Here is a 24,113-nt window from a genome sequence, read left to right on the forward strand (position 1 = left end):
ATAAATAACATACTAATTGTATACTACAATAGTTTATTTATATCAAAAAAAAAAAAAAAAAATGAGAAAGGAAACAAAATATGGCAAAAAAAAAAAAAAAAAAAGAAAATTATTATTTGAAAATTTATTTATTTTATTTTATTTTACTTATTTATTTTAATTTATTAATTAAAAAAACCATTAAAAGATAAAGAAGTATTTTTATTGAAAAAATCATGAATATCTCTTTCTTCAGTTATATTTTTAAGTTGATGTTCCATAAGAGCAAATTCGACTAAAGCAGAAGAGAAAGACTCTGGAGTTAGAGAGGCAGCGATATTCTTTCCTTCAATGAATGGATCAGCGACATATAATACACCTTTACAATAATCATCTCTTGGATAGATACCACGAGAGATACTAATAACATCTTCATTATAATTAAAGGTACAATAATATTGGAAGAATTTAAAAAGTAATTGACCAATGTTTAAACGATTATCAGCGGAAGTAAAATCTAAACTTGTCCAATCATAATATTTTACAACATTATTTTCAACTCTACAATTTGCTTTTAATTTTATCTTTGTTTCATCGAAATGAAATGGTGAAGGTTCTTGAAGATTTGGTAGGACTGGTGGTGACAACGATTGAAGGAAATGAATGATCAAATTGATTAAACAATAGGAACTAAATGATTCTTGAGAGGCATCATTTAAACATTTTGTTGAAGCCCACCATTTAATTAAAATGATGAGTGGTTTAACTCTAGAATCTACCATAGTGTAATCTTTGATTAACAAAGAATTATGTTGACCCATAAAACTATTGAAACACATATCGAAACGAACGTTTACATCGGTATCAATGAATCTAATGATTGGTACACGAGCTTCTAAACGCGTTTCAATTAATTCATAATTTTTTTTATGTAAAAATGAAGAAACTTGTTTAATGGTACTAATATCCTCTTTTTGAGTGGTAGTAAAATTTACATCAATATCAGATTCACCCAATGATAAACCACTAAGGAATGAACCAAAAATATTAAGTTTACCACTTGAAAAACCATCCAATAAATATTGAGTTAAACGTTTAAATGATTCTTCTTTAATTGTTTTTTTCTTACATTCTTTTGATTTTGCAATTGAGTAAAGTTTCTTTAAAGTGTTTGGAAGTGATAAACCAACTGAATAAGTTGGCTGTGATTGTTGTTGTTGTTGTTGTTGTTGTTGTTGTTGTTTTTGTTGTAAATATTTTTGATAAAGTGGGAATTTAATTAAATAATTATTAAAACAATCTCTTAATAATTTCTTATTTGCCAATACTGTTGAAGAAATAAAACTTTTATTAAATGATTGAAGTTCTTGAATAATTTCTAATAAAATCTTTGGATAATCTTGATTTGTTAAAATTTCTTGATTATTTAAAACTTTTTGAATATTTTCAGAAATTAGATTAATATCAATTATTGATGTATCTAAATTTATAATTGAAATTAATTCAGATGAATCTGTTGCTATTGCTGTTGTTGTAGTTGTTGCTGTTGTTGTTGATAATGTTGATGTTGTTGATGTTGTTGTTGTTGATGATGATAATGTTGATGTTGTTGTTGTTGTTGGTGGTGGTATTGTTGTTGATATTGATGATGATGATGTTGATGTTGATGTTGTTGTTGGTATTATTGATATTGTTGATGGAATTGGTGTAGTTGTTAAAGTTGTAAATAAATCGGTAGTTTCAACAATATTACCATTTATTAATAATAAATCTTCATCATCTTCTTTATTTAAAAATTTAATTTCATTTAATTCCTCACTACCATGTTCACTATCAGAATCGTCATTTCCAAAATCAGTTATAAGACCTTGTGGATTAATTAAATCGAATTGAATTGTTTGTTCTCTTAAATTTTCAATATCATTTGAATTGATTGAATAAACACGATCAATTGAAATTAAATGATCAATTAATTCACCCCAAGTTCTATCCAATTTCAATAGAGTAGCATTTCCAATGATGAATAAACCATATTTAGCACGAGTGATACTAACATTGATACGTCTACGATCAGATAAGAAACCAATACTTTCATTTCTAACACAAGACATGATCATAATATCTTTTTCACTACCTTGGAAAGAATCGATGGTTTTAATTTCAATATTCAATGAAAGATTCAATTGTTTATAGGCATCTTCAATCTCTTTTCTTTGTAATTTATAAGGAGTTACAATACCAAATGAATATTGTTTAGTTTCTGGATGATCTTGAGTTAGCTTCTTTATTAAAGTGAATACCATTGTAATCTCTAATTGATTTTTAATTGAAGTTTTACCACGTTCCTCTCTTGAATCTGTAACATCAAAGAATCTAATGGCACCATAGTCTTGATTTTCATGGAAACGTAAACTATAGGCATCACTTGAAACAACGTTATCACCATCCTTTAATATATCATGATAGAATTGTGATGATGGGAATTTTGAAATCAAAGGATGCATACGATATTGAACATTCAACATTGAAACTGGTAATACCTTGGAAAGACGTTCAAACAATGAAATACCTAAACCACAATGAATACTTTCCTTTGAGAAAATTGTTGGTGGTAATTGAACTGGATCACCAACCAATATTAACTTTTTCATTGATTTTGCACCCAACGACAATGGAATGATACAAGAGGTTTCACAGGATTGTGTTGCTTCATCCACTATTACCACATTTGGTTTGAATGAACTTTGTACTAAATTACTACCACTTGCTGATAATGTTGAGAAACAAATACTTGAGTGTTCTAAAATCATTTTCTTTTCATCCAATCTTCTATTGAAAACACAAATATCATGAACTATTGGATCTTGAATATTATCTTTCAAACCAATACGTACCATAGTTGGTATATACTTTTCACCACGATCATTTAATAAACCTTTGATGATTACTCTTTTAGCAACTTCATCAACTGCTGCATGAGATGGACCACATACCAATATTTTGAAGTCTGGATTAATCGCTAAAATAATTGAAATCAATGATGTGATAGTATGAGTTTTACCAGTGCCAGGTGGACCTTGAATTAAAGTTATAGATGAATGTACCAATGATTCATTGATTGCTGCCAATTGTGATTCATTTAAAGTTTGATTATAATGATCTTTTAAGAGTGTAGGAATTTCCCAACGATCTTTACCCGATTGATTGTAAGCTTCAATGGTTGGTTTTAAAATCAAAGGAAACAATGGACTTTTAGCTACAGTTTCCAATGCATCCAATTCTCTATGAAAAGTTACACAACTTGATACCCTTAAGAATGATAATGGTGTATTGGTATTGATTACACCATGACAGTTGTTGTTATTATTTTTCACCAAAGAGAGACTATACAATTTTTCAATGAGTGCTCTAGTATGTTGAGAGATAATGAATTGACAAACCACTCTTTGAGAACTACCCTTCATATAACCATGATTTACTGTACGTGCTAATGCAAAGATGGCTCTACCTTCTTCATTGAAACTTTTAAAGAGTACTAAATCATTGATTTTAATTTCCTCATCTTTAGTTTTGTGTCTAAGATAAAAAGTAACATTTAAACATTCCTCTGATATCTCCTCCAATGAATGAATGGTCATTGATTGATTCATATTAATTCTATCTAAATTTGAAATGGTTCCATCATCTGCTAATTTAACACCATCAATATCATTGAAATTGGTTTCAAGTGTTTTTCTAAATTCTTCAACTAAAATTGGTTTAAATGAATTCTTATATTCCATATGATTTTCATAACAATCCAAAAGTTTTACTATATTATTTGATTGTAATACTGTAATTCTTTCTGGTGCTGATTTTAAAATCTCTTCAATAATATGTTTTGAATCCATTGAAATTACATCAATTTGATCTCTAATTAATGGTGAATCAAATTTAATTTTTGAATTTATTGGTGTTACTGTTGCTGTTGGTATTGGTGTTGTTGTTTTTGTTGTTGTTGTTTCTTTTGTTGTTAAACTATTGTTGTTGTTAAGGTTACCATAACTACCTGGTACATAAATAAATGGTGCAATTGTACTTGAATTAGAGGTATTAAGTGTATTATTTGATGAATTATTATTATTATTATTATTATTATTATTATTATTATTATTATTATTATTATTATTATTATTATTTAAGGAACCATAACTACCTGGGACATATGTAAAAGGAGCAGGAGAATTTAATTTGGAAGTGGTGTTAGTGGTTGTTGAACTTGTTATTGGACTTGTTATATTGAGTTTGTCGTTTTTTTGATTGGCTGGTACATAAGTGAAGGATGTTGGTGAAAGTGAACTTTTGGTTGAAGTTGAGGTTGAGGTGGTTGTTGATTTTGTGGTTATACTTTCATTATCACCATTTTTGTTATTTTTTTTACTACTATTATTATTATTTTTGCTATTATCATTATGGTTACTTGAACCACCACCTCCACCACCTGGGACATAAGTAAAGGAAGATACTGAAGGTACATTAAAATATTTCTTATCGAAATTTTCATTATTCCATTCGAGATCTTCAATGTTTTCATTATCTTCTTCATTATTATTATTATTGTCATCATGATATTCTTCACCATTATCATTATTATTATTATAACTTTTATTATAATATCCATTATATTCGTTGTTATAATTATAGCTTTCACCATTATCATTATAATTGTACCCATCATTTTCGTAGTTATAACAATCACCATTATAATTTTCATTGTTGTTATTATTATTATAATCACCATTGTAACCATCACCATTATAATTTTCATTATTATTATTATTATTATTATTATTATTATTATTATTATTATTATTATTATTATTATTATTATTATTATTATTATTATTATTACTATTATTATTATCAATATAATCACTGTCATTATAATCACCATTATAACCATCTTTATTGTAGACATCATCGTTATTATAATCATCATTATTATTATAATCACCACCATAATTATAATTATAACTACCATCATTATTATTGTTGTTATCATTATCGGTGTAATTATCATTATAATTTTCATTATTATAATCACCACCATCATTATTATTATAACTATCATCATTATTATTGTTATCATTATCGGTGTAATTATCATTATAATTTTCATTATTATAACTACCATCATTATAACCATCATCTTTGTAATTATCATTGTAATTATCATTATTATTATTATTATTATTATTATTATTATTATTATTATTATTATTATTATTATTATTATTATTATTATTATTATAATTATTATTGTCATCATTATTATCGTTTTCATCGTTATTATCATCATCATCATCATTATCAAGGTGATAAAAACTATTACTATTATAGCCACCACCTGGAACATAGGTGAAAGAGGTTACAGTTGGTACTTTGAATTTAGCTTTATCGATATCATCATTGTTGTTAATGCTCTTTTTGTTATTTTTATTATTATTATTATTGTTGTTGTTATTATTATTATTCTTATTATTATTACTATTATTACTATTATTAATAATTTCTCTATTATTTTCTTTTTTATTAATAATGTTTTCTCTATTTAAACTATTTCTACTTAAAATTGAATAACTTGAATAATCATTTTGATATTTTTTAATCAATAAATAAATTTCATTAAAACTTGAACGAGAAATGAGTGAAACATCTTCATGAGTTTTTGGTAAAGTTAAAGTTGGAATTGAAATATTTGTTTTACCACTTCTACGATAGTTAAACTCTTTAGTATATTCAGTGAATTTATGGTTAGAGAAATCTTGGAATAATAATTTTCTAGATCTTTGATGTTGAATTAGTTGTTCCAAGATTGAATAATATTGATCGGTATCATTTTCACTCTCTAAAATTTCTTTAAGAAGTAATCTTTGATAACAATGACTAGTTTCAATTAAAATCTTAAAAGATAATATTTTTTGGTAAATATCCTCACATAAATCATCATTGGTTTTAATCATTGATTTAATTGAAACTAAATATTTGTTTGCTAATTTAATCTTCTTTTCTAATCTATCACGACTTGATTCAATGGTTTGTCTTACTAAATGTAAATTTCTATAATGTTGTGGATAACTCTTTAACATTTCATCAATTGTTAATATAATTTCATCAACTGAATTTGATTTTAAAAATATAGTTTTTAAAATAAAATTAACATGTGGTGCAACTTTAACACCATTAGTTGGTAAAATTTGAATTGATGATGTTGTTGTTGGTGATGATGACGAAATTTGCATTGGTGGAAATGATGAAAAAATACTATTATTATTATTTTTATTATTATTATTTGATAATGATGATGACAATGTTGATGAAATTGATGGTGAATTTGTACCACCTTGACTATAACAATTAACTGCATAAGCAATATCTTCAAAATAAGAAGCTATAACAGTTTTAATATCAACAGTAAGGAATTTAAAAATTGGTATATTAATACGCTCACCAAAATCAGTTAAAGAAATACTCTTTGGAAGGAAACGAGTAACATCACCATTGATCATATAAGAGGTACCAATATAAGGTTGATGAATATTATTTAAACGATCGAAAAGTTGTTGCCATTTACGTTTTAATGTCGAACTTTTATCTTTGGTACTATAAGATTTTAAAGCGCTTCTTTGAGTGAAATTACTAAAATCCAATAGAATTCTAGCGGAATTACAAAGGTTTGTAATCTCCAAGAATCCAATTGGATTAACATCTTCAACGATAATCCTTTGTAAATCTCTATGAGTTTTTGCTCTATTTGTTTGAACCTTTTGAGAGAAAGAATCTTGAGTACCTCCTATTAAAATTGAGGAAACCAATTGTAAACGATTTTCATGTTCTGGGAATCTTGTAATTAAAAGATTTATAGCTGCAACAATTGTACTAATATCAGTTGTATCTCTAAATGCTTCTTTTAAAATTCCACATGAATTACTTGAATGAAGTGAATTAATTTGATTAATATGTTGTTTTTTTAATTCACCTGGTAAAATATTATTTCTTAATGACATTTTATTTTCAAAATATTGATCATTATTTTGATTATTATCACCTTCACTACCATTATAATTATTATTATTATTATTATTATCATCATAATCTTCAATATCTTCATTATTATTATTCATACATTCATCAAATACTAATCTTGGTGATAATTGACTATAAAGTTCACGAATTTCATTAAAAATATGATTAATGAAAATTGATAAAGATTCATCATAAATTTTAAAGTTTCTGATTACAATCTTTTTATCATTGAGACCAGAGAAAATGAAATCTTTAATTAGATTGACATTGGTATCAACCGTTGCAGACATTTCCAAATATCTACTAATATCCAAGATTTGTTTTGAATGAACATTATTTAATCTTCTACTGACATCACTTTCATCGACTTGATCATTTTGTCCATAGGAAGAGATTGAATCCATAAATTCTTTAAGATGCATTCTTTGGAAAAAGTTATTAAATTCAATTAAAGTTCTATGCAAATGAGCATGTGCAATGATTTCTTTATAAATTTGTGGATTTAGTGAATTTGAAAAATCACCAAGTACTTTTCTTAAATCCATTCTTGTTCTTTCTCTTTGAACAACTAATTTCATTGAATATTCTCTAAATTCCATTGGATAATTATTAATGAAATCTTTAAGATACTTTAAACTTGGTAAATAATTTGGATATAAACCAATACAAGAATCAATTGAATCAATCATTCTTTTTCTATCATCAACATGTACAAATATATTCTTTAAAATATAAAATGAATTTTCATGATCTAAACTAAGTTTTGTTTTAAGTGATATTGATGATAATAAACTTTGATTTGAAATTTGTGATGGTGTTGTTGTTGTTGTTGTTGTTGCTGTTGTTGTTGCTGTTATTGTAATCTTTGGTTCTTTTCTATTTGATTGTATAGGGTTAACAATAATTTCATTTTGATTATTATTATTATTATTATTATTATTATTATTATTATTATTATTATTATTATTATTATTATTATTATTATTATTATTATTATTATTATTATTATTATTATTATTATTATTATTATTATTATTATTATTATTAATAATATTATTTGAACTTGAAATTGAATCATTATCATCAAATTCAGAATAATTTTGTTTATTATTAGATTCAGATGTTATAGTTATAAAATTTTTTAAACGTAAATTTGAACCTAATTGTTGAATTTCATAATAAATTTCTTCAGCTACAATTGAAACATCTTCAGTTTGTGATAATTTAAGATTTGGAATTGAAATTGACATTGTACCATCAATAATTTCAAATTCAGATGAAATATTTTTATTATATTCTTTAAAGATGATATCTTTGAAAGAAACGTTTGCATTATTATGAAGTGAACATAACTCTGCAAAGAAAGTTTGTTTCTTTGCAGAATTGATAAGAGTGATTTGAGCGGCTTCTTTTAGACATTTTCTTTGATAGATACGACAACATTCAATGAATACTCTGAATGCAATATACTTTCTAATGATATCACTATCAATGATTTGTTGTTCATTTTCAAAACCCATAATTTTTTTAAATTCTCTAATGGCATTTTCTTTGTAGATATCAGTTTTATAAGAGAAATCTTTTTTACCATCTTCTTTACCCATCATTATCTCTTTGATCACTAATAATGTATCACTATGTTGTGGATAAACTCTAACCATTTCTTCTAAAGTTTGAATAATTCTTGAAACTTTATAATCTTTAAAAATCGTTTTTAAAATACCAATTTTATTAACTGAATTTACAATACCTTCTTGTGTAATTGGTTCAATTGGTGTTGATGGTAAACTAATTAATCTATTTATTGGTTTTAAAGGTGATGATGGTGTTGTTGATAATGACGATGATGATGATGATGATGAAAATGGATGTTGAAATGGTATACCATTAGAATTTGGAATATTGATTGAAATTAAATTTGGTAATTTTGATTTAAATGAACCAAAACGAGTATCATCAATGGTTGGTTTGATTTTATTTAAAATTGATTTAACCTCAAGGAATAAATATTGAGTAGTTTTAGAGATATCTTCTTGATCATTAAATTTCAAGTATGGAATATAAACAGGACTACCATTGACATTGAATATATATTCTCTAACGATCGAAAGTGATTTATGAATGTTTTCTCTTGACAACTTTGCCATATCATAAATATAAATTGGAACATAATTATGAAAAGTACTAAGATCAGTGAAAAGCTCTACTGATATTTTTGAAAAATCAATATTTCCATGATACTGATATTTCAATGCACCAATTGTCTCTTTTAATAATTTACGTTGATATTGATTTGAAAACTCTACCATCAACCTCATTTGAACATAAGCCCTATAGAGATTACTATCCAATCCACCAATTTCTTTTTTAATATCTTTTAATGCATTACGTTTAATAGTTTCAACTTTCTCTTCTAATGAACGATTTCTACCATCTGCCTCACCACTGAAAATCTTTTTACATTCACCTAATAATTTAGAATATTGCGGATGTGCTAACTTTAAATATTCAATGTCTCTAACAATTGATGCTAAATCATCAGATCTTAACATGAATTTTAATAATGAACCTTGTTCTTCTTCTTGTTGTTGTTGTTCTTGTTGTTGTTGTTGTTGCTGTTGTTGAATTAATCCATTTGATTGAATTTTTTGTTGTTGTAATGTTAAATTATTAATTTTTGAATTAATAATTGCTAATTCATTATTAATTCTTTCTTCTCTAATCGATACACTTTCATTATCTGAATAATTATCACCACCATTTTCACTATGATTATAATGTTCATTTTTATTTTCATATATAAAATCATCATTTTGATTATTATTATTATAATTATAATAATTATTATTTTGATTTTCATTTTTACCACTATAATCATTATAAAAACTTTCTTCATTATCAACGAAATTTTCTATGATTGTTTCTGATGTTGTTTTGAAATTTGATAATTCTGATTTTTCACTATCTCTTTCATTTTGACTACTATTTACATTTTTACAATGATAATTTTCATTATCAATTTCATTTTGTACATTTAAATTTACATTAATATGATTGATTCCATACTCATCACCAATTTGACTTTGATTTTGAATTTTATTTGAAACTATAAAATCATTATTATTATTTTTATTATTATTTTTATTATCGATATCATTTTCATAACTTTCATCTTCTTCATCTTCTTCATTTTCTTCATCTTCATCTTCATCTTCATCATCATCATCATTATCATTTTCATCATTAACTATACCATCAAAGTTTATACCACTATTTTTGAAAGATTTATCTTTTAACACTTTTGGTGGTAAAATTTTTGGAGTTGGAGTTTTTGATAAAGCTTTTGAAATTAAATAATGAGTTTCAAAGAATACAGTCCCAATGAATGATATAATATCTTCACCACCAAATTTGAAAACACGAATTGAAATCGTAGTTAATGCTTCATCAACTAAATTATAAGTGAATTCTTTTGGTTGATCTTTGAGTGAACCTGAAACTATCCAATGTAATTTATACATTTGTTTACTAACGGTTTTATGAATTGATGCTAATCTATTTGTAATTTCCAACGCAACATCTGGTGAAGGTTTAATTACTTCTAAACGATCCTTTAATTGAACTTTTTGATGGAAAAAGTTGAATTCCGACAAAGCTCTAAATAAAAACAATGCTTCAAAGATTTCACTATAGGTTATTGGTGATAACTTTTCACTCAATACATCTTTCAATGAAGAATTCTTTTTTAAACCTTTTGCAATATCTGATTTAATATCGACAACTTTTGTAAGGAATTCTTTAAATTCATGGTTTTTACCTTTAACAATGGTTTCTCTAATATCCAATAAACTACCACTATATTTTGGATAATCCTTTTTACAATCCATAACACAACTATAGAATCTATCTTCTTTAGAATTAAAATTTGAAGAATTGAAAAGTCTTTTTAAAATTAAAATTATCATATCATTACTTTCACTACTTGATATTAAACCATTTGTAAATTCTAATTTTAATGGTGAAGATACTGATAATCCTGGTGGTGATATTGTTGATGATGATGATGGGGATGGTGATATTGGTGTTGTTATTGTTGTTGTTAAATCGAAATTATTATTATTATTATTATTATTATTATTATTATTATTATCATTTGTATTTGAATTTTTTAAAATTAAATTTGATAATTGATTAATTTCAAAACATAAAGATTTAATTACTAAAGATATATCTTCAGTACCAATTTTAAAATATGGTATTGATAGAGTTTGACCTTCGAATTGAAAAGTGAAATTTACAATGGGACGAGTTGAAATATCTTTATTAATGAAATCTTTTAAAAGATATGGGAATGTATTATGATGATTTGATAATTCTGAAAACAAAAGTGATCTTAATGTTGAATGAGTTGATGATAACTTTTCACGTAATAGTTTTCTTTGGAATAGACTACTAAACTCTTGAAGTAATCTTAAAGTTACAAAACAACCATAAACCATTGGATTAAAAGTACCAAACTCTGCAGTGACATCTCTCATACCATTTCTTTTTATAGTTTCAATTTTTTGTTGAAATTCTTTTGAACCTTCTTTACTATTAATTATAATATCTTTAATTAACATTAATCTTTGTGAAATTGTTGGATAACTCTTTGACATACTTTCAATATTACTAATTAAATGATTAATATCATTTGGTGTTTTAAAAATTGTTTTTAATATATCATTTGGTAAATCTGTTGAAGTTGTTGTTGTTGTTGTTGTTGTTGTTGTTGTCGTTGTACTTAATGGTGGTAAATTAAATTGTTGAATTTGTTGTTTTTTTTGTGTATTTGAAATTATTTTTAGACAATCTTTTGGATTTTGATATTTAGTTTTAATAGCTAAATGTTGAACTTCAGTAAATAATGATGGAATGATGATAGAGACATCTTCTTTTTGAGAGAATTTTAATACTTCAATTGTAATTGATTCAGTAGAATCTTGAAATATGAAATCTCTTGATAGTTTTTCAATGCCAGTATAACTATTGTTTAACATTGAACCCAATCTAAATAATGGTTGAATCTTTTGAAAATCAATTAAACTTTGAACGAGTTTTGATTGATTTGCTATTGGTTTAGAGGAAATTACCATCTTTAAACATTGACGTTGATAAAGGTAACAAATTTCAACCATTGTTGATAATGCTAAAAATTTGGAAAATAATTGACTACCTTTTAAACTTCCCTCTGAGCATTGTAACTCTCTTATGAAATCAATGGTTGCAACTTTTTTAATGGTCTTTGTTTTCTCTTGAATTGTATCTCTCTCTCTAAAAACAACTTCCTTTAATATTCTCAACTGTTTAATTTGTGGAAATGCATCAATAGTCTCCTCCAATGATGTATATAACTTTATTTGATTTGCTGATTTAAATATATTTTTAAGAATTTCAATACCAAAATCAATTGTTTGATTTTGTTGTTGTTGTTGCACCATCGGTATTGAATCCAAAAAACTTGGTATTTGTTGGGTATATAGAATTTCTTGTGGTTGTTGTGGTTGTTGAGGTTGTTGAGGTTGTTGAGGTTGAATTTGTGGTTGTTGTGGTTGTCGAGGTTGAATTTGTTGTTGTGGAGGTTGTTGTGGTTGTTGTTGTTGTTGTGGTTGTGGTTGTTGTTGTTGTTGTGGTTGTTGTTGTGGTTGTTGTTGTGGTTGTTGTTGTGGTTGTTGTTGTGGTTGTTGTGGTTGTTGTGGTTGTTGTTGTTGTGGTTGTTGTTGTGGTTGTTGTTGTGGTTGTGGTTGTGGTTGTGGAGGTTGTTGTGGAGGTTGTTGTTGTTGCTGTGGTTGTTGTTGTTGTTGTTGTTGTTGTTGTTGTTGTTGTTGTTGTTGTTGTTGTTGTTGTTGTTGTTGTTGTTGTTGTTGTTGTGGTTGTGGTTGTTGTTGTGGTGTTGGTTGTTGTGGTGTTGGTTGTTGTGGTGTTGGTTGTTGTTGTGTTGGTTGTTGCTGTTGTGGTGGTTGTTGCTGTTGTGTTGGTTGTTGCTGTTGTAGTGGTTGTTTTGATTGTGGTTGTAATGTTGGGGATACTATAGGTAATGAAGGTGATTGTAACTGATTATTAACACTACTACTATCATTATTATTATTATTTGAAGTTGTTGATTTAATTGATTGAACAATTTCATTAAATAATTGAGAGATTACAACTGATAAATCTTGATCATCAGAAATTTTTAAAGTTGGAACACTAATTGTGATCCCACCTTTTTTAAAAGTGAAATCTTTACCAACACTACATTTTTTATTATCGGAATAATCGTTATTGATCATATCAGGGAAATTTAATGGTGCAGAATTCTGGAAAACTTTGATTTCATTCATTGATTTCAATAATTGATCTTTTGATTTTGCATCCATACCAAAGAAATCACCTAAACATTTCTTTTGATATTCATTTGAAAATTCAATCATTACACGTAATCTAATGAATTTATTATATAGTTGGAAATCCAATTGACTAGCTTCATCACTCTCTGATAACTCATTGAAATCATCGAATGCTTTCTTCTTAATGGCGGCAATTCTTTGTTCAAATGTTCGGTCTTGTTCATCTTTTGACTCTGCCAATACATATTTTGCATTCTCTAATTCATCATTAAAATCGGGATATTTACTAATTATATCCTCTACAATTGTTACCATCTTTCCAATTTCTAATGATTTAAATATTGATTTAACAATATCATGTTGTTGGCTTGTCATTTTTATTTTATTTTTTATTTTATTTATTTACTATGTTTGTTTTTTTTTTTTTTTTTTTATTTTTCCGATGCACTTTTTTTTTTTTTTTACTATGAGTTATTTTTTTTTTTTTTTTTTTTTTTTTTTTTTTATTTGTTATATTTTTTATTATAACTAATTTTATTTTCTCTTTATTTTAAAAAAATATATTGTTTACTTTATTTGAATTTATTTAATGCACACAATATATATTTTTCCATAAAAATTTTCATGGCAATTGAAGGATAAAAAAAAAAAGTAAAAATAAAAATAAAAATAAAAAAATTTGAAAATAAAAAAAAAACAAAATGAAAGTGAAATAATTAAAAAAATTAAAAAAATAAAAAATAATAAAAATAAACGAGCATAATTGAAATTGAAAACGAAAACCTGTTTATTTTTATTTTTATTTTTATTTTTATTTTTCCATCTTAATTATTTTTATTTTTTTTTATTTTTTATTTTTTTTAAAGATCCTCACACATAAGTTGTACATCCACTATCATCGCTACTATTATTAAGATGTTGTTGTTGTTGTTGGTGATGGTATTGATGAGAATGGTGATGAATAATATTACTACTATTCTCCAGTTCCTCACCTTCCTTCTTTAAATTATTAATTTGTTCTTTTAGTTTTTCAATCTCTTGAAGTAATTGTTCGTTCTTCTTTCTATTTTCAGAGATTGATTCTCCAATAAGTTTTGACGATGGTGATGATAAAGTTGATGATGATGATGATGATGATGATGATGATGATGATGATGATGATGATGATGATGATGATGATGATGATGATGATGATGATGAACAATATTGTCTCTCTTCCTTCATTGATTCAATAGAATTATCATTAAATTCCTTCACAGTATGTTGATAATTTTGAGATTGATAGTTTTGAGATGATGATGTTGTTGTTGTTTTTAATTTTTTAATTATATTATGAGATTCAAAGAATAGGGTTGAAATGAAATTAGTTATAGGTTCACCACCAAATTTAAAAATACGTATAGTTATACTCTTTTTATTAGAGCTATCATTTGTATTGCTACTATTAAAATTGCTGCTACTGCTACTACTACTACTATTACTACTACTACTAAAATTATCAATATCCAAAATCAACTCTTTATTTAATAATGATTCGTTGAATATACCATTTCTAACTGATTGGAATTGAAATAATTCTTTACAAATATTCATTTGAATTTCAACCAATCTCTTTGTAATTTCAATACCACTAGATTCAAATGAAACACCCATTGATTCTAATCTTTCTTTTAATTGAATCCTTTGATAAAAGAAATTAAAACAAATTAATGATCTATATGAAAATAATTTTGATAAACATTCATTATATAATTTCATTTCATTTTCTAAATTATTATCCTCATTATTATTATTATTATTATTATTATTATTATTATTATTATTATTAATACTTCCACCACCACCAAAATGAATACTAGTTGAAATAACAGAGGACCATGGTGTAACATTAGAATTATTTGATTGATTTGATGACAAAATAACATTCTTTTCAACATCTAATTGAACATTCTTTTTAATTTGCAAAATGTTATCTAAAAATTCATTATAACTTCTCTTATTATTTACAATAGTTTCACGAATAGATAATACACTTCCACTATATTTTTGATAAACTCTTTTCATATGCATAACATTATCATAAAATAAATCTTTTTCAAAATTATTATAATTAAAAATAAAATTTAAAATATCCATTATGACTTGATCACTTCTAAAATATTTAAAAATAAAATAATATAAAATAAATATTAATTTAGAAATAATTAATATTAATTTGTTTTTTTTTTTTTTTCAAAAATATAATCAAAAAAATGGTTTCTTACTCTTTTAACTTTTGAGGTGAAGGTAATGAAGATGATAAAGAAGTAGAAGAAAATGAATAAGATGGTTGAACTATAATCTTTGGTTCTATTCTATTTGATTGTACAGGGTTAACAATAATTTCATTTTGATTATTATTATTATTATTATTATTATTATTATTATTATTATTATTATTATTATTATTATTATTATTATTATTATTATTATTATTATTATTATTATTATTATTATTATTAATAATATTATTATTATTAATACTATTATTATTATTATTATTATTATTATTATTATTATTATTATTATTATTATTATTATTATTATTATTATTATTATTATTATTATTATTATTATCTAAATCACTAATAGCAAATGATGGTTTAGTTTTAATTTTAATTTGTTTATTTTTTTGAACTAATTGATAAACTTGATTAAACAATGATTGAATTACATCAGAGATATCATTATCAATTATTAATGATGACGACAAAGAAGATGAAGATGAAGATGAAGATGAAGAAGAAGAAGAAGAAAAAGAAGATTGATCATTGATATTTGAATCAAAGGTTGAATTATTATTATTATTATTATTAGAAGTAATAGAAGCATATGAAAATGGTGAAGGTACTAATTTAAATATTGGTATTGTAAAAGATTGACCATCAATAATGAAAATAAAATTCTTTGCAATTTTATTGAATCTTGAGAAATCACGTTTTGCAATATCATAGATATAAAGTGGAAAAGAATTATGAAATATACTTAGATCATTCATTCTCTTGGTTTGAATTTGTGGTGATTGTTGTCTATGAATTGGATGTTCTTTTAAAAGTTTTCTTTGATACATGAAATTGAATTCAACGATTAATCTCAACTCTAAATATTTTGAATACAACTCACTCTCCAAAATTGCCTGTCTATCCTTGATTATAGTTTCTTCCATTATCAATTTTATTGCATTCTTTTTGATGGTTTCAATCTTTACATCAATACCTTTTTGACTATCTCTACTTAACATTAGCTCTTTTATAATGGTTAAACTATTCTTATAACTTGGATAACTTTTTATTAATCCATCAACTGTATTCACAATCTTACAAATATCAATTGATTTAAATATTGTTATGAATATATTATTATCAATTATATTTGTTATATTATTTTGTTGTTGTGGCAGTGGTTGTGGTGGTGGTGATGATGATAGTAATTGTGATGGTGAAATACTATTATTATTATTATTATTTGATATTAATTTAAATTGTGTAGTATTATTATTATTATTACTATCAACCTGTTGAAGATATTGAGTTGATTTTGGTGGAGATAAATCAATATTAAGAGGTGATGATGATGATGATGATGACGATGAAGATGATGATGGTGGTGTTGTTGTTGTAATGGTAGTAGAATTAACACTAACATTTTGTAGATCTTGAGGTACATTGGAATGATGTAAATGATGATGTTTTGTTATCTTTTGAATTTCATAATAGTTTGATAGGATTGCATGATTAATATCCTCATCATTACCTAATTTAAATGATGGTACCACTATTGTTTGGTTATTCATAACTTTGAAAGCAAATGAACTGAACATCTTTGCGTATCTCCTACTATAATCTTTATACACCATATCAATGAATGATAATGGTGCTGAATTATGATAAGAACTAAGTTGTTGTAATTGTTGTTGTAGCTGTTGTTGCTGTTGTTGTTGTTGTTGTTGTTGTTGTTGTTGTTGTTGTTGTTGTTGTTGTTGTTGTTGTAGAAGCTGTGATTGTTGAAGCTGTTGTTGCTGTTGTTTAAATAAATCTTTTAAAAATTTTCGTTGAAATTGATTACTAAATTCAATCATTGATCTTAATGAAATGTATAAATCCAATGCTTGATTTTCAATTGGTTTGATAGTGTTATTGATATTATTTTTATTATAGTTTTCAATATCAATATTCATTGAAATGAAATCTTTAGTTGCCATACTTTTTATCTTTTCCATTTTTTCTTCAAACTTTGCTCTCTCTCTATCTGATATTAATGATTTACCCATTGATGATATTATTTTATTTATTTCAATTTTAAATACTCCATTGGTTATTTGGTTATTATTAATATTATTGTTAAACATTTTTTTTTTTTTTTTTTTTTTTTTTTTTTTTTTTTTTTTTTTTTTTTTTTTTTTTTTTTTTTTTAATAATATGTATATATAAATACTAATTAAATTAATAATGAATATGAATATATGGGTAAATAAAGAAAAAAGATATGTCCAATAAAAAAAAAAAATTATTAAAAAAAAAAAAAATTATTAAAAAAAAAAAAAAAAAAAAAAAATTTACAAAAAAAAAAAAAAAAAAAAAAAGAAAAAGAAAAGAAAAAGGCAAAATATATGTGTATATTATATATTGACACAACTCTTAACTTTTTTTTTTAAAATATTGAAAAAAAAAAAAAATTTTAATTAAATTTGGTCCAATATTTTTTTTAATTTTTTTTTTTTAAAATATTTTTTTTTAATTTAATTTTGATTTTTATTTTTTTTTATTTTTTATTTTTTTTTTTCTTTTTGAACTCCTCTTTTAAATAGATTTTCAAATCATCACTTTCAATTTTTTATATATCTCGATATTTTGGGTGGTTTGTTAGTTTAGATTCCAATAAAACCAATTTCGATAATTTTTTTTTTTTTTTTTTAAAAAAAATTTATTTTTTATATTTTTATTTAAAATTCACCACCACAACAACGAATACTCCAAAAACAATAATTTTTTGTACCCCTCAATAAATTGTTTTTTTTTTTATTTAGAAAATTACAATTATTAAACAAATAAAAAAAAAATGACACAAACAGTTTTTAAAGTTACAATGACAGAAATAATGGAAAGTAGTCAAATATTTTTCGCAATTTTAAAAGGTAAATTTCAAAGTGAATTTAAAGAAGAAGACTTTTCAACAAATCCAATGAAATATATTGGCGATGATTATACAATAGAAAATGAAGAAGAAGAATCAGTCCCTCAAGAGAAATATCAAGAGCTTGTTTCAAGCTCTGATTATATTTGGATAAAATGTACAAAATTTAACCCACAAAATAAAGATATTGAATTGGATGTAATTGGATTTAGAAGAAAATAAAAACAAAATAAAAATAAATAAATAAAAATAAATTTTAAACAATAATATATCATAATAAAATTATTAAAATTTTAAATAAATTGATATCCAAGTTTAAGGACATAATAATCTCATAGAAAAAATTTTCGGGAATCGAACCACCGCCCTGTGTTTTATTAGGGCAAAAACTATCGCCTAGACATGGGATCGAACCATGGACCTAGCGGTTAACAGCCGCTCGCTCTGCCTACTGAGCCATCCAGGCATTTTTGATGAAAATTCGTTATTTTTGCTCCTATTGATTTTTAATAGAGATCGAAAAAAACAAACAACAACAACAATCTCTTTTTTTGATTATTTCATTTTTCATATAAAAAAGACTTAAAAAACAAATAAATAAATAAATAAACTATTTTAAAAAGCCATCTTTTTACTTTATTGTAATTTATTATTTGTTTCGTTTTGAGAATTTTGCGTAGCAAAATTTTCAAAAAAAAAGCAAAAAATAATCAGATCGAAAAAAACAAACAACAACAACAATCTCTTTTTTTGATTATTTCATTTTTCATATAAAAAAGACTTAAAAAAAAAAAAAAAAAAAAAAAAAAAAAAAAAAAAAAAAAAAAACCTGGGAACCAAGTTAATTAGAAAATTTCCAGATTTTTAACTTTTTAAAGAAAAATAAAAAAGATAGAAAGAAAATAAAATGAAAATCACAAACAACACCACAAATATTAAGCAACACAAATGCCTACAAAAAATAAGCGAAATTGTGGATAAAACTCAATTAAAAAAAAAACAATTCAAATACGTCATAAACATCAATCACGAACCAGACGATAAAATAAAAAAAGATTTAGAAAAAAGTTTGGACAAAAAAGATGTTTTAATCAAAAGTAATAATACATTCAAAATTCTCACAGACAGTATTAGTACAGTAATCTATTTTGTAAATATGTTTGATGCAGAATTAAAAGGACAATTTATAACCACTATAAGACCAAAAAATATGTATACAGATTTTGATTGGTATAAATCACTCACAGAAATAGAATGGGTAATAGAAAATGAAGGATGTAAACTAATTAAATCAGAAATTAAAGGCGAAACTCTAATTATCAAAACAGTGAAAAGAGTCGTAGAAGAATTTGACACTATCATTGAACTAGACAATCTAACATTAATTGGACACTCCAACAAAGGATGGAGAGATCAAACCTCATTACCAGAAAATCAAGAAGAAAACAAAAATAAAAAACAATCAGATGAACAACAACCACAATCTACATCAGAACAAATACCAAAACAAGGAAAAAGAACAATCATTATCCCACCAATCACATCCTCATCTAATGATAAAACATTTATGGCCCTAGATGATACAGCTCAAAAGGTAATAGAAGCATCACTAGAAAACGTAGATGAACTAACAAGAATAGAGAATGAGATCAATACACAATCGATAAACAATCAAGAAATTAAAACAAAATCAGAAAAACCTATCGAACCACCATCTCCATACAATACACCAATAAAACAACACGGCGAAACAAAGGGACTAACAACGGAAGAAAAACTTAGAGAGGCAAATGATATCTTCGACTTCACCAGCCCAAACACTGATGCAATAAGAAAAATAGAATTCCCACTTTCAATCCCTTCAAATCAATGGTTCTTCTCCTCTCCAATAAAACATATCATGAGTTTCAGCCCAACCTATGGTACACCATCGAAAATTATCGATTCACCAAGTAAATTGTTAAACACACCAAAAAAGAAACAACAAGACAAAACAAACAAGACCAACAAAACACCAGTCAAACCAAAATTGGGTGAATATGGACAAAAAAGCATAAAAACAAAAATGGATGAAGATATAGACAACTTCAACAAGGAAATTCTAAAACAAATCAATAAATCAAAAAACCCCACAAACACACAAGACCAACAACACAACGAACAAAGTAAAGATCAGTTAGAAGACAAAATAAACCAGAAACTTCAAAAGGTAGATAAAAATCTACCCCAAATAAAACTATAAAGAAAAACACAATAAGAATAGGTGTTTGGAACGTCCAAGGATCCAACACCATCCAATCTGCCAGCATAATAAACACCGTTTTAGACAACAACAAGCTGGACGCAGCACTTCTAACTGAAACAAATATAAAAACAAATAAAATTTACTCAATAAATCAACAATATAAAAACAAAATAACACACCACGCACCAATTGATAAAACAGGACAAGGGGTGTCACAAATCATCATCAACACCCGTAATAGAACTTCCTAAACATCTCAAAAAATACAATAATTCACTCAGTACTTTCTATAAATAAAAAAAAAAAAAAAAAAAAAAAAAAAAAAAAAAAAAAAAAAAAAAAAAAAAAACCCAAGTTAATCAGAAAAATAAAAAAGATAGAAAGAAAATAAAATGAAAATCACAAACAACACCACAAATATTAAGCAACACAAATGCCTACAAAAAATAAGCGAAATTGTGGATAAAACTCAATTAAAAAAAAAACAATTCAAATACGTCATAAACATCAATCACGAACCAGACGATAAAATAAAAAAAGATTTAGAAAAAAGTTTGGACAAAAAAGATGTTTTAATCAAAAAGACCCTGTAAAAAAAAAAAAAAAATAAAATGAGATCTAGCATCTCAAGGAGAAGCAAATAATAATTGCGTTATCCAATTCAAAAAAAAAATTATTTATTTATTTTTTAACACAAGCGGTTATAAACAAAACATTAAGAATCAAATCAAAGCAACGGCCAGAAGAACAAAATAAATTAGACTCACTAATCTCGCTAAAGCTATTACAATTTAGCAGACAATGGAACTCACCTCTTCACTCAATAGAACTTCCTAAACATCTCAAAAAATACAATAATTCACTCAGTACTTTCTATAAATAAAAAAAAAAAAAAAAAAAAAAAAAAAAAAAAAAAAAAAAAAAAAAAAAAAAAAAAAAAAACCTGGGAACCCAAGTTAATCAGAAAATTTCCAGATTTTAACTTTTTAAAGAAAAATATAAAAAAATAGAAAGAAAATAAAATGAAAATCACAAACAACACCACAAATATTAAGCAACACAAATGCCTACAAAAAATAAGCGAAATTGTGGATAAAACTCAATTAAAAAAAAAACAATTCAAATACGTCATAAACATCAATCACGAACCAGACGATAAAATAAAAAAAGATTTAGAAAAAAGTTTGGACAAAAAAGATGTTTTAATCAAAAGTAATAATACAATTCAAAATTCGAAAAAAAAAAAAAAAAAAAAAAAAAAAGGTAAACCAACCCCTCTTTTAGAGACCCTGTAAAAAAAAAAAAAATAAAATAAAATGAGATCTAGCATCTCAAGGAGAAGCAAATAATAATTGCGTTATCCAATTCAAAAAAAAAAAATTATTTATTTTTTTTTTTTTATTTTTTTTTCTTTGGAAAATTGTTTTTTATTTTCATTAACTGGCTTCACTTGGTTATCATGAAAAAATACTGACTTTTTGAATTGGATAGTTTCTATCCTCAAGGATACAAGTCCAACTTGTTCTCATTTTTTAAAAGAAACTCTAAAATACATATCCCACTTAAAATAATACAAAAAAAAAAATTCCATATTGTTATATTTTATTTTTACATTTTAAAAATTTTATTTTTTAAATAATTTATTATGATACAAATTTAGAAAAGAAAAAAAAAAAAAACAATTACCACCAATATAACGGATAAGATCGTTTTCTAGCAAAATTATTTACAACCAATGCAGTTAATAACATTATAAGTGCACCTGATAAAATTGGTACAAATATAAAGTAAAAGCCTCTCCAACGTTGTTCAACACCCATAACGCAGATTAAAGCAGTGGCTCCACCTGGTGGATGTAAAGAATTTGTAAATTGCATTAACATAATCGATAAACTTACAGCCAAAGCACATGCAACTTCAAAATTGGCATTGGTATATACTAAAGCAACTCTAATAACCGAACCAACTACTGCAGATAGGAAATGACCCATAATTAAATTTCTTGGTTGAGCTAATGGGGATTTTGGTACACCAAATATAATCACAGCAGAAGCAGCAAAAGAACCAATCAAAACTTGCATTTGAGCATCAAGTGCTTCACGATAATGAATTAAAGCTAAAACTAGAATACCAGTAAATGAAGCCAACCAAGTCCACCCTATCTCTTCTAAATCTGGTATTGGTGGTCTTTTATCTTTACCAGTTCCTAACCATTTTTTAAAATATTGAATTATATACATTTTTATACAAAATAAAGTTTTTTTAAATTTTCTGTCTTCATTTTTATTATTATTATTATTATTATTATTATTATTATTATTATTATTATTATTATTATTATTATTATTCTCACCATTTTCAAAACTTTCAATTTTCTTTTCACCTCTACGCACATCATCTTCTGAAATATCAATTTTTTCTAAATTTCTATTTATTGATTGGTCTATTGAAATTTCAAGGTTTGTTGATTGTGACATATCAATACTTGATGATGATGAAATATCACTACCAATATTTCTTTCCAAATTTCTATCTTCCATTTTTTTTTTTTTTTTCTTTTTTATTTATGAAAATTTATTTATATACCTTCAATAATTTTAGTCAAAGAAGATTGATTAATAATTTTTTTTTTTTTTTTTTCTATTTTTTTTTTCTGTTTTTTTTTTTTTTTTTTTTTTAAATAGGATTTATAAATAAATTTAATAATAGCCTCATTTTTTAAATAAAATTAATTAACAATAAAACACTACAAGGTATTAAAGTATTAAAGTTCTAATTTAAAAAAAAAAAAAAAAAAAAAAAAAAAAAAACCAACATAGGAAAAAATGGATTTTAAAAAAAAAAAATTTTACAATAACCATGTTTGTAAAATAATTATTATAATAAAAACAAAAAAAATAAAATTAAAAATAAGCTTATCATTAATTGAAATTTACCTTGGCGATCAAAAAATAATTATAACACCACAACACACCATAAAAAAAAAAATAAAAAAATAAAAAAAAACAAAAACAAAAAAAAAAAAACAAAAACAAAAAAAAAAAAATAAGAAAAATGGATTGAGAGGTGCGTAAAAGATATTCGATATGTTGGGGTGCAGTGTTGTGGAAAATTTATTTTATAAAATTTTGAGAGTTTTTGACCAGGGTCTTTATAATAAAAGTTTTTTTTAATTTTTTTATTAAAAAAAAATTTTATGGTGAATGGTAGTGCATTTCGAAAAAAAAAAAAATTAAAAAAAAAATAAAAAAAAAAATAAAAAATCAAATTATTTCGATTTCTTT

General features: G+C 24.6%; 5 protein-coding genes and 1 non-coding gene across 6 annotated transcripts; 2 read left to right on the forward strand and 4 right to left on the reverse strand.

Annotated features, from left to right (window-relative positions):
* Positions 1–164: 164 nt before the first annotated feature.
* On the reverse strand, positions 165–13,787 carry DDB_G0268914 (hypothetical protein; the record flags this gene model as incomplete). Its single annotated transcript, XM_641966.1, has 1 exon — positions 165–13,787. The coding sequence occupies one exon, from the start codon at positions 13,785–13,787 to the stop codon at positions 165–167; it is 13,623 nt and encodes a 4,540-aa protein (XP_647058.1).
* A 170-nt stretch (positions 13,788–13,957) lies between these two features.
* Positions 13,958–17,799, reverse strand: DDB_G0269032 (hypothetical protein; the record flags this gene model as incomplete). The annotated part of the gene is made up of 3 exons (XM_641967.1): positions 13,958–13,982; positions 14,287–15,564; positions 15,677–17,799. The coding sequence occupies 3 exons, from the start codon at positions 17,797–17,799 to the stop codon at positions 13,958–13,960; spliced, it is 3,426 nt and encodes a 1,141-aa protein (XP_647059.1).
* Positions 17,800–18,509: 710 nt separating this feature from the next.
* DDB_G0268916 (hypothetical protein) lies at positions 18,510–18,806 on the forward strand (the record flags this gene model as incomplete). Its single annotated transcript, XM_641968.1, has 1 exon — positions 18,510–18,806. One exon carries the CDS (start codon positions 18,510–18,512, stop codon positions 18,804–18,806), a length of 297 nt encoding a protein of 98 aa, XP_647060.1.
* Positions 18,807–18,977: 171 nt separating this feature from the next.
* On the reverse strand, positions 18,978–19,050 carry tRNA-Asn-GUU-7. The gene has a single exon. It is a non-coding gene; the product is annotated as a tRNA-Asn (tRNA).
* Positions 19,051–19,491: 441 nt separating this feature from the next.
* DDB_G0269094 (hypothetical protein) lies at positions 19,492–20,826 on the forward strand (the record flags this gene model as incomplete). The annotated part of the gene is made up of 1 exon (XM_641969.1): positions 19,492–20,826. One exon carries the CDS (start codon positions 19,492–19,494, stop codon positions 20,824–20,826), a length of 1,335 nt encoding a protein of 444 aa, XP_647061.1.
* A 1,685-nt stretch (positions 20,827–22,511) lies between these two features.
* DDB_G0269096 (hypothetical protein) lies at positions 22,512–23,369 on the reverse strand (the record flags this gene model as incomplete). The annotated part of the gene is made up of 1 exon (XM_641970.1): positions 22,512–23,369. One exon carries the CDS (start codon positions 23,367–23,369, stop codon positions 22,512–22,514), a length of 858 nt encoding a protein of 285 aa, XP_647062.1.
* Positions 23,370–24,113: the final 744 nt, after the last annotated feature.

Source organism: Dictyostelium discoideum, assembly GCF_000004695.1.
Source record: "Dictyostelium discoideum AX4 chromosome 1 chromosome, whole genome shotgun sequence".
Classification (NCBI taxonomy): Eukaryota; Evosea; class Eumycetozoa; order Dictyosteliales; family Dictyosteliaceae; genus Dictyostelium; species Dictyostelium discoideum.